Source organism: Salvelinus alpinus, chromosome 18 (assembly GCF_045679555.1).
Source record: "Salvelinus alpinus chromosome 18, SLU_Salpinus.1, whole genome shotgun sequence".
In the NCBI taxonomy this organism is placed as follows: Eukaryota; Metazoa; Chordata; class Actinopteri; order Salmoniformes; family Salmonidae; genus Salvelinus; species Salvelinus alpinus.
Window position 1 is genome coordinate 49,620,793 of NC_092103.1, and position 13,744 is coordinate 49,634,536.

At 43.1% G+C, this 13,744-nt stretch overlaps 1 protein-coding gene across 5 annotated transcripts in view; it reads right to left on the reverse strand.

The window, feature by feature from the left end:
- Window positions 1-13,141, reverse strand: part of LOC139544433 (angiopoietin-1 receptor-like) — a 79,883-nt gene extending 66,742 nt beyond the window's left edge. The window contains exon 1 of one of the 5 annotated variants that reach the window (XR_011668871.1): window positions 12,895-13,141. Coding sequence is in view for 2 of the 5 variants with exons in the window: in XM_071351515.1 (XP_071207616.1) it covers window positions 12,895-13,003 (109 nt within the window). In the remaining 3 variants the exon portion in view is untranslated. Of the gene's footprint in view, window positions 1-10,512; window positions 10,547-12,087; window positions 12,138-12,894 lie in introns of those variants that run through there. The other 4 variants (XM_071351515.1, XM_071351518.1, XM_071351516.1 and 1 more) reach the window with 4 other exon arrangements.
- Window positions 13,142-13,744: the final 603 nt, after the last annotated feature.

Below are 13,744 nucleotides of genomic sequence, written 5' to 3' on the forward strand. Positions count from 1 at the left end.
GTGAGTCTTTCTGGGTAAGTCTCTATGAGCAATTACAGCTGTGAGTCTTTCTGGGTAAGTCTCTAAGAGCGATTACAGCTGTGAGTCTTTCTGGGTAAGTCTCTATGAGCGATTACAGCTGTGAGTCTTTCTGGGTAAGTCTCTATGAGCGATTACAGCTGTGAGTCTTTCTGGGTAAGTCTCTAAGAGTGATTACAGCTGTGAGTCTTTCTGGGTATGTCTCTATGAGCGATTACAGCTGTGAGTCTTTCTGGGTAAGTCTCTAAGAGTGATTACAGCTGTGAGTCTTTCTGGGTAAGTCTCTAAGAGCGATTACAGCTGTGAGTCTTTCTGGGTAAGTCTCTATGAGCGATTACAGCTGTGAGTCTTTCTGGGTAAGTCTCTATGAGCGATTACAGCTGTGAGTCTTTCTGGGTAAGTCTCTATGAGCGATTACAGCTGTGAGTCTTTCTGGGTAAGTCTCTAAGAGTGATTACAGCTGTGAGTCTTTCTGGGTAAGTCTCTAAGAGCGATTACAGCTGTGAGTCTTTCTGGGTAAGTCTCTAAGAGCGATTACAGCTGTGAGTCTTTCTGGGTAAGTCTCTATGAGCGATTACAGCTGTGAGTCTTTCTGGGTAAGTCTCTATGAGCGATTACAGCTGTGAGTCTTTCTGGGTAAGTCTCTAAGAGTGATTACAGCTGTGAGTCTTTCTGGGTAAGTCTCTAAGAGCGATTACAGCTGTGAGTCTTTCTGGGTAAGTCTCTATGAGCGATTACAGCTGTGAGTCTTTCTGGGTAAGTCTCTAAGAGCGATTACAGCTGTGAGTCTTTCTGGGTACGTCTCTAAGAGTGATTACAGCTGTGAGTCTTTCTGGGTAAGTCTCTAAGAGCGATTACAGCTGTGAGTCTTTCTGGGTAAGTCTCTATGAGTGATTACAGCTGTGAGTCTTTCTGGGTAAGTCTCTAAGAGTGATTACAGCTGTGAGTCTTTCTGGGTACGTCTCTAAGTGCTTTTCACACCTGGATTGTACAATATTTTCCCATTATAATTTTTTTTACTACTCAAGCTCTGTCAAGTTAATTGTTTATCATTGTTAGACAGCCATTTCCAAGTATTGCCATATATTTACAGCCGATTTAAGTCAAAACTGTAACTAAGCCACTCAGGAACATTCAATGGCGTCTTGAATGGCTTTGTGTTTTAGGTTATTGTCCTGCTGAAAGGTGAATTTGTCTCCTAGTGTCGTCCCGCCCTGACCATAGTTTGCTTTGTATGTTTCTATGTTTTGTTTGGTCAGGGTGTGATCTGAGTGGGCATTCTATGTTGTATGTCTAGTTTGTCTGTTTCTGTGTTTGGCCTGATATGGTTCTCAATCAGAGGCAGGTGTTAGTCGTTGTCTCTGATTGGGAACCATATTTAGGTAGCCTGTTTTGTCATTGTGGGTTGTGGGTGATTGTCTATGTTAGTTGCTTGTGTCAGCATATTTCTTATATAGCTTCACTTTCGTTTTATTGTTTTGTATAGTTTGTTCAGTGTTCTCTGTTTATTAAATTCATGATGAACAGATACTACGCTGCATTTTGGTCCTCCGATCCTTCCAACTACTCCTCCTCAGACGAGGAGGACGAAGAACGTGACAAGTGTCTGTTGGAAAGCAGACTGAACCAGGTTTTCCTCTAGGATTTTGCCTGTGCTTATAGCTGTATTCTGTTTCTTTTTATCCTAAAAAATAATCTGTCGTCCATGGTCCATGTCGATGACAAGCATACCCATAACATGATGCAGCCACCACACTTGAAAATATGAAGAGCGGTACTCAGTAATGTGTTGCATTGGATTTGCCCCAAACACTTTGTATTCAGGACAAAAAAATGTATATCTTTGCCACATTTTTGGCAGTATTACTAAAGTGCCTTGTTGCAAACAGGACACACGTTTTGGAATATTTGTATTCTGTTCAGGCTACCTTCTTTTCACTCTGTCATTTAGGTTAGTATTGTGGAGTAACTACAATGTTGTTGATCCATCCTCAGTTTTCTCTTATCATGACCATTAAACTCTGTAATAATTTTTTAAATCCCTATTGGCCTCGTGGTGAAATCCCTGAACAGTTTCTTTCCTCTCCGGCAACTGAGTTAGGAAGGACGCCTGTTACTTTGTAGTGACTGGGTGTATTGCTACACCATCCAAAGCCTAAATAATAACTTCACCATGCTTAAAGAGATAGTCAGCTTTTAGATGTTTACACGTCGACCAATCGGCATAGCCGTGGGAAGTATGGGTGCTGAGGGTGCTGCAGCACCCCCTGAATAATCTAAATAAAATAAAAATATATCTAAAATGTTATTATTTTATTCATTATTATTCCTCACAGAAGTAGTGCATTGGGGCCTTTACTGGTCCTGTATAAGTGGAGCGATATAGCAGTCTGTAGCGTGAGTCAAAACTATTTTTCAGCAGAAATCTATTTAATAAATGTTTAATTGAGGCTGTAAGACAACACAATGTGGAAGTAGTCAAGGGGTATGAATACTTTCTGAAGGCCCTGTAGAACCAAGAAAACTTCCCTTCTTAACTCTGTGATTTTTTTTCTAGCTTCACATTTGCTGACATGTTCTTGGGAGAATATGAACACTGAACACGCTTAAATCAAGTTATATAATGTTAATGACATGTCATTTCCCCAGTAGCTACTTTTGTTAAGCCTTCGTTCCACACAAGAAGGCAGCTGAGGACTACTGACAACCAAGTGTAGGAGTCCTGAGGACTACTGACAACCAAGTGTAGGAGGTTTATAGGGGGAAGAATAGTCCTGAGGACCCTTGACAACCAGGGTGGAGGTTTATAGGGGGAAGAATAGTCCTGAGGACTACTGACAACCAGGGTGGAGGTTTATAGGGGGAAGAATAGTCCTGAGGACCCTTGAAAACCAGGGTGGAGGTTTATAGGGGGAAGAATAGTCCTGAGGACTACTGACAACCAGGGTGTAGGTTTATAGGGGGAAGAATAGTCCTGAGGACTACTGACAACCAGGGTGTAGGTTAATAGGGGGAAGAATAGTCCTGAGGACTACTGACAACCAAGGTGGAGGTTTATAGGGGGAAGAATAGTCCTGAGGACTACTGACAACCAGGGTGGAGGTTTATAGGGGGAAGATTAGTCCTGAGGACTACTGACAACCAGGGTGTAGGTTAATAGGGGGAAGAATAGTCCTGAGGACTACTGACAACCAGGGTGGAGGTTTATAGGGGGAAGAATAGTCCTGAGGACTACTGACAACCAGGGTGTAGGTTTATAGGGGGAAGAATAGTCCTGAGGACTACTGACAACCAGGGTGGAGGTTTATAGGGGGAAGAATAGTCCTGAGGACCCTTGACAACCAGGGTGTAGGTTAATAGGGGGGAGAATAGTCCTGAGGACTACTGACAACCAGGGTGGAGGTTTATAGGGGGAAGAATAGTCCTGAGGACTACTGACAACCAGGGTGGAGGTTTATAGGGGGAAGAATAGTCCTGAGGACCCTTGACAACCAGGGTGTAGGTTAATAGGGGGAAGAATAGTCCTGAGGACTACTGACAACCAGGGTGGAGGTTTATAGGGGGAAGAATAGTCCTGAGGACTACTGACAACCAGGGTGGAGGTTTATAGGGGGAAGAATAGTCCTGAGGACTACTGACAATGTAAGGTGTGTGTTAATAGGGGGAAGAATAGTCCTGAGGACTACTGACAACCAGGGTGGAGGTTTATAGGGGGAAGAATAGTCCTGAGGACTACTGACAATGTAAGGTGTGTGTTAATAGGGGGAAGAATAGTCCTGAGGACTACTGACAATGTAAGGTGTGGGTTAATAGGGCTCTTGCAGCAACAACAAAAAATGGAAGATAAAATCCATGTCAGACTTTCATAACACAATCGGTTGAGTTTAATCCTAAAACCTACGGACAGGGAGATGATACACACAGTCGTATAACTCAGTTTACACACCCAAATGTGTTTCTGTTACGTTCAAGCAGGCTGAAGTGTGCTATCGAGTCTGATGCTATCGAGTCTGTCTTCCAACTAGCCTGGACAAGACTGACAGTTATTACGACAAGGTTCTCACTCCGCAGACAGAGAAGAAGGAGGCGTTGACAAATACACAGAGGAGAAACAGACAGGAAGGGGAAAGGCACCCCAGTGTTACAATCATACACCATATTCATCTATAGATTTATCAGTTAACTAACATAGTCCTACTAGTCTGATAAAATATTAGCACTGTCACTTACAATGGCAAGAAAAAGTATGTGAACCCTTTGGAATAACCTGGATTTCTGCATAAATTGGTCATCAAATTTGATCTGATCTTCATCTAAGTCACAACAATAGACAAACACAGTGTGCTTAAACTAATAACACACAAAATATTGTATTTTTCTTGTCTATATTGACTACATTGTTTAAACATTCACAGTGTAGTTTGGAAAAAGCATGTGAACCCCGAGGCTAATGACTTCTCCAAAAGCTAATTGAAGTCAGGAGTCAGCTGACCTGGAGTCCAATCAATGAGACGAGATTGGAGATGTTGGTTAGAGCTGCCTTGCCCTATAAAAAACACTCACAAAATGTGAGTTTGCTATTCACAAGAATCATTGTCTGATGTGAACCATGCCTCGAACAAAAGAGATCTCAGAAGACCCAAGATTAAGAATTTTTGACTTGCATAAAGCTGGAAAGGGTTACAAAAGTATCTCTAAAAGCCTTGATGTTCATCAGTCCACGGTAAGACAAATTGTCTATGAATGGAGAAAGTTCATCACTGTTGCTACTCTCCCTAGGAGTGGCCGTCCTGCAAAGATGACTGCAAGAGCACAGCACAGAATGCTTAATCAGGTTAAGAAGAATCCTAGAGTGTCAGCTAAAGACTTACAGAAACATCTGGAACATGCTAACATCTCTGTTGACGAGTCTACGATACATAAAACACCAAACAAGAATGTTCTTCATGGGAGGACACCACGGAAGAAGCCACTGCTGTCCAAAAAAAGTTGGCAAAAGTGACCCTGGATGTTCCACAGCGCTTCTGGCAAAATATTCTGTGGACAGATGAAACTACAGTTGAGTTGTTTTGAAGGAACACAACACTATGTGTGGAGAAAAAAAGGCACAGCACACCAACATCAAAACGTCCTCCCAACTGTAAAGTATGGTGGAGGGAGCATCATGGCCTGGACAGCTTGCTATCATCGACGGAAAAATGAATTCCCAAGTTTATCAAGGCATTTTACAGGAGAATGTTAGGCTATCTGTCCGCCAATTGAAGCTCAACAGAAGTTGGGTGATGCAACAGGACAACGACCCAAAACAGCAGAATGGCTTCAACAGAAGAAAATACACCTTCTGGAGTGGCCCAGTCAGAGTCCTGACCTCAACCCCATTGAGATGCTGTGGCATGACCTCGAGAGAGCAGTTCACTCCAGACATCCTAAGAATATTCCTGAACTGAAACAGTTTTGTAAAGAGGAATGGTCCAAAATTCCTCCTGACCGTTGTGCAGGTCTGATCCACAACTACAGAAAACATTTGGTTGAGGTTATTGCTGCCAAAGGAGGCTGAACCAGTTATTAAATCCAAGGGTTCACATACTTTTCCCACCATGCACTGTGAATGTTTACACGGTGTGTTCAATAAAGACATGAAAACGTATATATTGTTTGTGTGTTATTAGTTTAAGCAGACTGTGTTTGTCTATCGTTGTGACCTAGATGAAGATCAGATCAAATGTTAGGACCAATTTATGCAGAAATCCAGGATATTTCCAAAGGGTTCACATACTTTTTCTTGCCACTGTATCTGTGTTTGTGAAGTCATAGGGGTCACATTCTGTACACCTCAGACATAAATACAACGGTACAATATAAAGGACATGAAACTTGACAGAGAATTTTTAACTAGTTCATTATATCAACACGGTTGTATGTTCGCCGAGCATTAACATCGTTTCCTTTCTCACTTGTGTTTCATATGACTCAGACCTCTGTGTTTCTTTTGTTTCATTTCTGTTCAAGGAAAAAGCTCTTGTTTTTTTTCATCCACAGGTGGTCTGGCTCCGTATCTCTCTCTCTCTCTCTCTCTGCACGGTCTGAAATCCCTCCTCAGCCTTACACACGGTCTGAAAACCCTCCTCAGCCTTACACATGGTCTGAAAACCCTCCTCAGCCTTACACACGGTCTGAAATCCCTCCTCAGCCTTACACACGGTCTGAAATCCCTCCTCAGCCTTACACACGGTCTGTCCCTAACGGCTCTCTATCCCCAAAGGGCTCTGATCAAACGTAGTGCACTATATCAGTAGCGGGGTGGCACTTGGGACGCGTTGTTTGGAGCGACGGCACACCCTCTGAGTTACGGCCAAAACGTATCTTAAAAGGTCCAGCTGTTTTCTACTTTCATATGATCATTTCTGGGTAACAAATAAATACATTTTACTGTGATTTGTTTTCATTTAAAATGGTCAAAAAGAAGCAAAAAATAGCTTCTTAGCAAAGTGTCACGTTCGTTGTAATGAGGAGACCAAGGCACAGCGTGGTATGCATACGTTCTCTTTAATTAGACGAATGAACACAGAACAAACACAACCGAGACGCTATATAAACAAGTGCTGACAGGCAACTACACATAGACAAGAACCCACCAAACCAAAAGGGGAAATGGCAACCTAAATATGATCCCCAATCAGAGACAACGATAAACAGCTGCCTCTGATTGGGAACCAATTCAGGCCACCATAGACCTACAATATGCCTAGACTTACAAACACCCCATAGACATACAAAAAACCCTAGACAATACAAAAACAAGCATACCCACCCTCGTCACACCCTGGCCTGACCAAAATAATAAAGAAAACATAGATAACTAAGGTCAGGGCGTGACACAAAGAGTAATTTCTCAAGCAAGAATTTAGCCAAGATTGTCTGTGAGTGGTCTGAGTGGGGAGGGGGAAAACTGAAAACGAGCTGTTATTGGAAGAGAGATTCTCTTTCTTTTTGGGTGTCACGTTCCTGACCTGTTTTTCCTTTGTCTTGTATTTATTTAGTTGGTCAGGGCGTGAGTTGGGGTGGGTTGTCTATGTGTTATTTTCTATGTTGGGGTTTTGTGTTCGGCCTGGTATGTTTCTCAATCAGAGGCAGCTGTCAATCGTTGTCCCTGATTGAGAATCATACTTAGGCAGCCGGGGTTCTCTTGTGTGTTTGTTCTTGTGTCAGTGTTTCGCCACACAGGACTGTCATGGTAGTTATTTTGTATCGCTTTTTGTTAATTATTAAATCACTATGGAAACTAACCACTCTGCGTATTGGTCCGATCCTTCTCGCCTCTCCTCGTCCGAGGAGGAGGATTACGACTGCCGTTACATTGGGCTATTAAACAAAATATACCTTCAAAACTCCATCCCACTAAAACACGTTGACATTTCAGGTGGTCTCTTCAAACAGCTCTTACACTAAAAGGGCATTATCATCGTTTTCACAAGTTCACAGTATTATTCCAACCTCATAATGTGGAAATATATATAAAACTTAGGAAATACGTAGTTTTTTTTACTGCGCTGGGCCTTTTAACAAAAATGTAGTTATTTCCTTCAGCCCATTTGCTGGCAGGTTGACGTTTATTGGGATGAGTCTTGTCCTGGAGGCAGAACGGGGCAATGTCCACTAGATGTGCCAGCTGCAAAGTCAAAATTGGCTATATTCTAAAAAATGTATGAAAACAAAAATGAGACGAATTTAACTTTAGGGTCAGACATTAAGGTTAGCAGTGTGGTTAAGGTTATGGTTAAGGCTTGGGTTAGATTTTTAATGAGATTTTATAACTTTGTGACCATGCCAGCTAGTAACCACACTGCAGAGTTGTTTCTAGGGCAAGATTCTAGGACAATAAATGCCAACCTGTGTAAAAAGACGAGTCAATAAAAGGAGAATGTATTAAGACGTTATATGCTATGCTGTATTGAGAATCAAATCAAATCAAATCAAATTTGTCACGTACACATGGTTAGCAGATGTTAATGCGAGTGTAGTGAAATGCTTGTGCTTCTAGTTCCGACTAGAGGTGTGTTACGGCCTGTCAAAACCTCAGGATGAGTCTCAAATGGCACCCTATTCCCTATATTAAAACAAAAAACTAGACAAGTCAGTCAAGAACAAATTCTTATTTACAATGACGGCCTACCCCAGGCCAAACCCGTATGATCCTGGGCCAATTGTGCACCGCCCTATTGGACTCCCAATCACAGCCAGATGTGATACGGCCTGGATTTGATCCAGGGACTTTAGTGATGACTCTTAGCACCGAGATGCAGTGCCTTAGACCGCCGCGCCACTCGGGAGCCCAAACTATATCGTGGTATATAGTGCACTACTTTTTGACTAGGGCTCACAGGGGATAGGGTGCCATTTGGGACGAATCCTAAACAGAGCTGTCAGGGTGATAGATAGACTCCCTCATCTGTTATCTGAAGATACAGGGAAGATGGAGAGACAGAATGCTGGGACTGGTTTGTGTTGTAACCCCCAGGGACTGAAGGACTGGCCTTAAAACACACTGCTGCGTGTTGTCCAAACAACACATGAAAGTGAGAGACTGACCGGCTTTAACCCTAGAGGGGTTCTAACCCTAGAGGGGTTCTAACCCTAGAGGGGTTCTAACCCTAGAGGGGTTCTAACCCTAGAGGGGTTCTACTATGCTGACACATGGAATTGTTTTAAGAAGGTCATACCAAGGACAATTTAGCTATTTCGTTTGGAATTGTTTTAAGAAGGGCATACCAATGATAATTTTGCTATTTTATTTGGAATTGTTTTAAGAAGGTCATACCAATGATAATTTAGCTATTTCATTTGGAATTGTTTTAAGAAGGTCATACCAAGGATAATTTAGCTATTTCATTTGGAATTGTAGGACACCCCCCCTTTTGGTATCAAAAAGATACCTAAAGGGTTGGGGGAATGAAACATTTGGCTTTACTTCTATTAGCTCATAGAAACACATTGAAAAACAGATTCATAACTCGAACAACAACAAATCTAATGGAAATTTGTTTTGAAGAGTCTGTCCTGTATCTGAGAGATGTCTTTCCTGTATCTGAGAGATGTCTGTCCTGTATCTGAGAGATGTCTGTCCTGTATCTGAGAGATGTCTGTCCTGTATCTGAGAGATGTCTGTCCTGTATCTGAGAGATGTCTGTCCTGTATCTGAGAGATGTCTGTCCTGTATCTGAGAGATGTCTGTCCTGTATCTGAGAGATGTCTGTCCTGTATCTGAGAGATGTCTTGTATCTGAGAGATGTCTTGTATCTGAGAGATGTCTTTCCTGTATCTGAGAGATGTCCTGTATCTGAGAGATGTCTGTCCTGTATCTGAGAGATGTCTTGTATCTGAGAGATGTGTGTCCTGTATCTGAGAGATGTCTTGTATCTGAGAGATGTCTTTCCTGTATCTGAGAGATGTCTGTCCTGTATCTGAGAGATGTCTGTCCTGTATCTGAGAGATGTCTGTCCTGTATCTGAGAGATGTAAGAAAGATCAGGCAATTATTATATATTTTTTTTATTACACATATTTAACCCCAGATTTTAGACACTAAACTACTTCAATATATACTCTACTTCCATATATATTTTTTAAACTGGTACTGGGCTACATTCAGACGAGTCTTGTGAGGCTTGTGGGTGTCCTAGAACAAAACAATCAACATGTGCATGTTCGTGAGAGTCTCAACTGTCATATTAGTGTGTAGTCTAAACTGTTGGGACGCTGCAGACAGAAGTTGGCATACAGGCTGTACCGACTTCAGACGAGTCCCGTGGGGCTTGTGGGGGTCGTAGAGCAAAACGGAGAACACCGTCGTGTTCGTGAGAGTCTCATCTTAATAGTTCATAGCAAAACCATTCAGACGCTACGGATGTTTCCGTGAGAAGAACGATTTTTTTTTGGGGGGGGGGGGTGTCTCATGGTCTGACAAACACAGCTGTAGCTCTTTCAACTGGTATCTCTAGCTTAAACAGACATATTTCTATGATGCTAATTGATTTTCCACGGGGGGCGCAGACGTCAACTCTAGGGGTTTTAAAACTTACTGCTGCTTGTTGTCCAAACAGCACATGAAAGTGAGAGGAACGTTTCCTGCTAAAGAAACGTGTTTTGTAGTGTCCAGTCTTTATTGGGCCCTATGTGTTTCTACTTAAGGGATTTAGGGGGACCTGAGTGGGGTTGAGAATAAACTAATTCAGTGCGGTCCTTAGAACGAGGACTGCCAGACCTTTGAAATATCACTCTAATTCTGGGGTGCCAGACAACTCCACATGTGATTTGTTAAAATAAATATTTTATATGACATAGTGGTCAAAAGTCATCAGCTGCCTTATGTCATGAATATAAATAGAGTGGGTCACACTGTATTTGGATAGTCCGGATAGTCAACAAACTAAATACTATCTGTTGTACCAGGAGAGAACCAGTAGACCAGACACAGAGTCACAGTAGAACTAAATACCTGGAGAGAACCAGTAGACCAGACACAGAGTCACAGTAGAACTAAATACCTGGAGAGAACCGGTAGACGAGACACAGAGTCACAGTAGAACTAAATACCTGGAGAGAACCAGTAGACCAGACACAGCAGAACTAAATACCTGGAGAGAACCAGTAGACCAGACACAGAGTCACAGTAGAACTAAATACCAGGAGAGAACCAGTAGACCAGAAACAGAGTCACAGTAGAACTAAATACCTGGAGAGAACCAGTAGACCAGACACAGAGTCACAGTAGAACTAAATACCTGGAGAGAACCGGTAGACGAGACACAGAGTCACAGTAGAACTAAATACCTGGAGAGAACCAGTAGACCAGACACAGTAGAACTAAATACCTGGAGAGAACCAGTAGACCAGACACAGAGTCACAGTAGAACTAAATACCAGGAGAGAACCAGTAGACCAGAAACAGAGTCACAGTAGAACTAAATACCTGGAGAGAACCAGTAGACCAGACACAGAGTCACAGTAGAACTAAATACCAGGAGAGAACCAGTAGACCAGACACAGAGTCACAGTAGAACTAAATACCAGGAGAGAACCGGTAGACCAGAAACAGAGTCACAGTAGAACTAAATACCAGGAGAGAACCGGTAGACCAGAAACAGAGTCACAGTAGAACTAAATACCAGGAGAGAACCAGTAGACCAGACACAGTAGAACTAAATACCAGGAGAGAACCGGTAGACCAGACACAGAGTCACAGTAGAACTAAATACCTGGAGAGAACCGGTAGACGAGACACAGAGTCACAGTAGAACTAAATACCTGGAGAGAACCAGTAGACCAGACACAGTATAACTAAATACCTGGAGAGAACCAGTAGACCAGACACAGAGTCACAGTATAACTAAATACCAGGAGAGAACCAGTAGACCAGAAACAGAGTCACAGTAGAACTAAATACCTGGAGAGAACCAGTAGACCAGACAAAGAGTCACAGTAGAACTAAATACCAGGAGATTACCAGTAGACCAGACACAGAGTCACAGTAGAACTAAATACCAGGAGAGAACCGGTAGACCAGAAACAGAGTCACAGTAGAACTAAATACCAGGAGAGAACCGGTAGACCAGAAACAGAGTCACAGTAGAACTAAATACCAGGAGAGAACCAGTAGACCAGACACAGTAGAACTAAATACCAGGAGAGAACCGGTAGACCAGACACAGAGTCACAGTAGAACTAAATACCAGGAGAGAACCGGTAGACCAGAAACAGAGTCACAGTAGAACTAAATACCAGGAGAGAACCGGTAGACCAGACACAGAGTCACAGTAGAACTAAATACCAGGAGAGAACCAGTAGACCAGACACAGAGTCACAGTAGAACTAAATACCAGGAGAGAACCGGTAGACCAGAAACAGAGTCACAGTAGAACTAAATACCAGGAGAGAACCAGTAGACCAGACACAGAGTCACAGTAGAACTAAATACCAGGAGAGAACCAGTAGACCAGACACAGAGTCACAGTAGAACTAAATACCAGGAGAGAACCGGTAGACCAGACACAGTCACAGTAAAGATAAATACCTGGAGAAAACCAGTAGACCAGACACAGAGTCACAGTAGAACTAAATACCAGGAGAGAACCAGTAGACCAGAAACAGAGTCACAGCAGAACTAAATACCAGGAGAGAACGAGTAGACCAGACACAGAGTCACAGTAGAATTAAATACCAGGAGAGAACGAGTAGACCAGACACAGTCACAGTAGAACTAAATACCTGGAGAGAACCATTAGACCAGAAACAGAGTCACAGCAGAACTAAATACCAGGAAAGAACGAGTAGACCAGACACAGTCACAGTAGAACTAAATACCAGGAGAGAACCAGTAGACCAGACACACAGTCACAGTAGAACTAAATACCTGGAGAGAACCGGTAGACCAGAAACAGAGTCACAGTAAAGATAAATACCTGGAGAGAACCAGTAGACCAGACACAGTCACAGTAGAACTAAATACCTGGAGAGAACCATTAGACCAGAAACAGAGTCACAGCAGAACTAAATACCAGGAGAGAACCAGTAGACCAGACACAGTCACAGTAGAACTAAATACCTGGAGAGAACCAGTAGACCAGACACAGAGTCACAGTAGAACTAAATACCTGGAGAGAACCAGTAGACCAGTCACAGTAGAACTAAATACCAGGAGAGAACCAGTAGACCAGACACAGTCACAGTAGAACTAAATACCTGGAGAGAACCAGTAGACCAGACACAGAGTCACAGTAGAACTAAATACCTGGAGAGAACCAGTAGACCAGTCACAGTAGAACTAAATACCAGGAGAGAACCGGTAGACCAGACACAGAGTCACAGTAGAACTAAATACCTGGAGAAAACCAGTAGACCAGACACAGAGTCACAGTAGAGTAGAGCTGAGAACACATGATCCTGCAGCGGTAGGCTGGTAAAGACTCCAGGGCGTCCAGGGTGCACATCTACAGAGCGCGGATGGTCAGAGATGCTCAGACTGGGAATAAAGAGAAAACCCAAAGGGTCAGAGAGACCCTTCAACACACATATCTTCACAGTCTGGCTGGCTTTGAAAAGTCTCTAAAGTTCTCTAACTCTCTTTCCCTCCCTTCCCTGCTTTTCTTCCCATTCCTCCCTCCGCCCCAGACCCAACCCCACCCCTCTCTCTCGCTCACTCTCTTTGACTCTTTCTCCCGGTCTCTATCTCGCTACTCTCTCTCTCTCTCTCTCTGTCTCTATCTCTCTCGCTCTCTCTCTGTCTGTGTGTTCCTTTCTCTCCCTCTCTCTCTCTGCTGTAACAGCTCAGTGTTGGGTCAGTAGTGGTTGTAACAGCTCAGTGTTGGGTCAGTAAGGGTTGTAACAGCTCAGTGTTGGGTCAGTAGGGGTTGTAACAGCTCCGTGTTGGGTCAGTAGGGGTTGTAACAGCTCAGTGTTGGGTCAGTAAGGGTTGTAACAGCTCAGTGTTGGGTCAGTAGTGGTTGTAACAGCTCAGTGTTGGGTCAGTAAGGGTTGTAACAGCTCAGTGTTGGGTCAGTAGGGGTTGTAACAGCTCAGTGTTGGGTCAGTAGGGGTTGTAACAGCTCAGTGTTGGGTCAGTAAGGGTTGTAACAGCTCAGTGTTGGGTCAGTAGGGGTTGTAACAGCTCAGTGTTGGGTCAGTAGGGGTTGTAACAGCTCAGTGTTGGGTCAGTAGGGGTTGTAACAGCT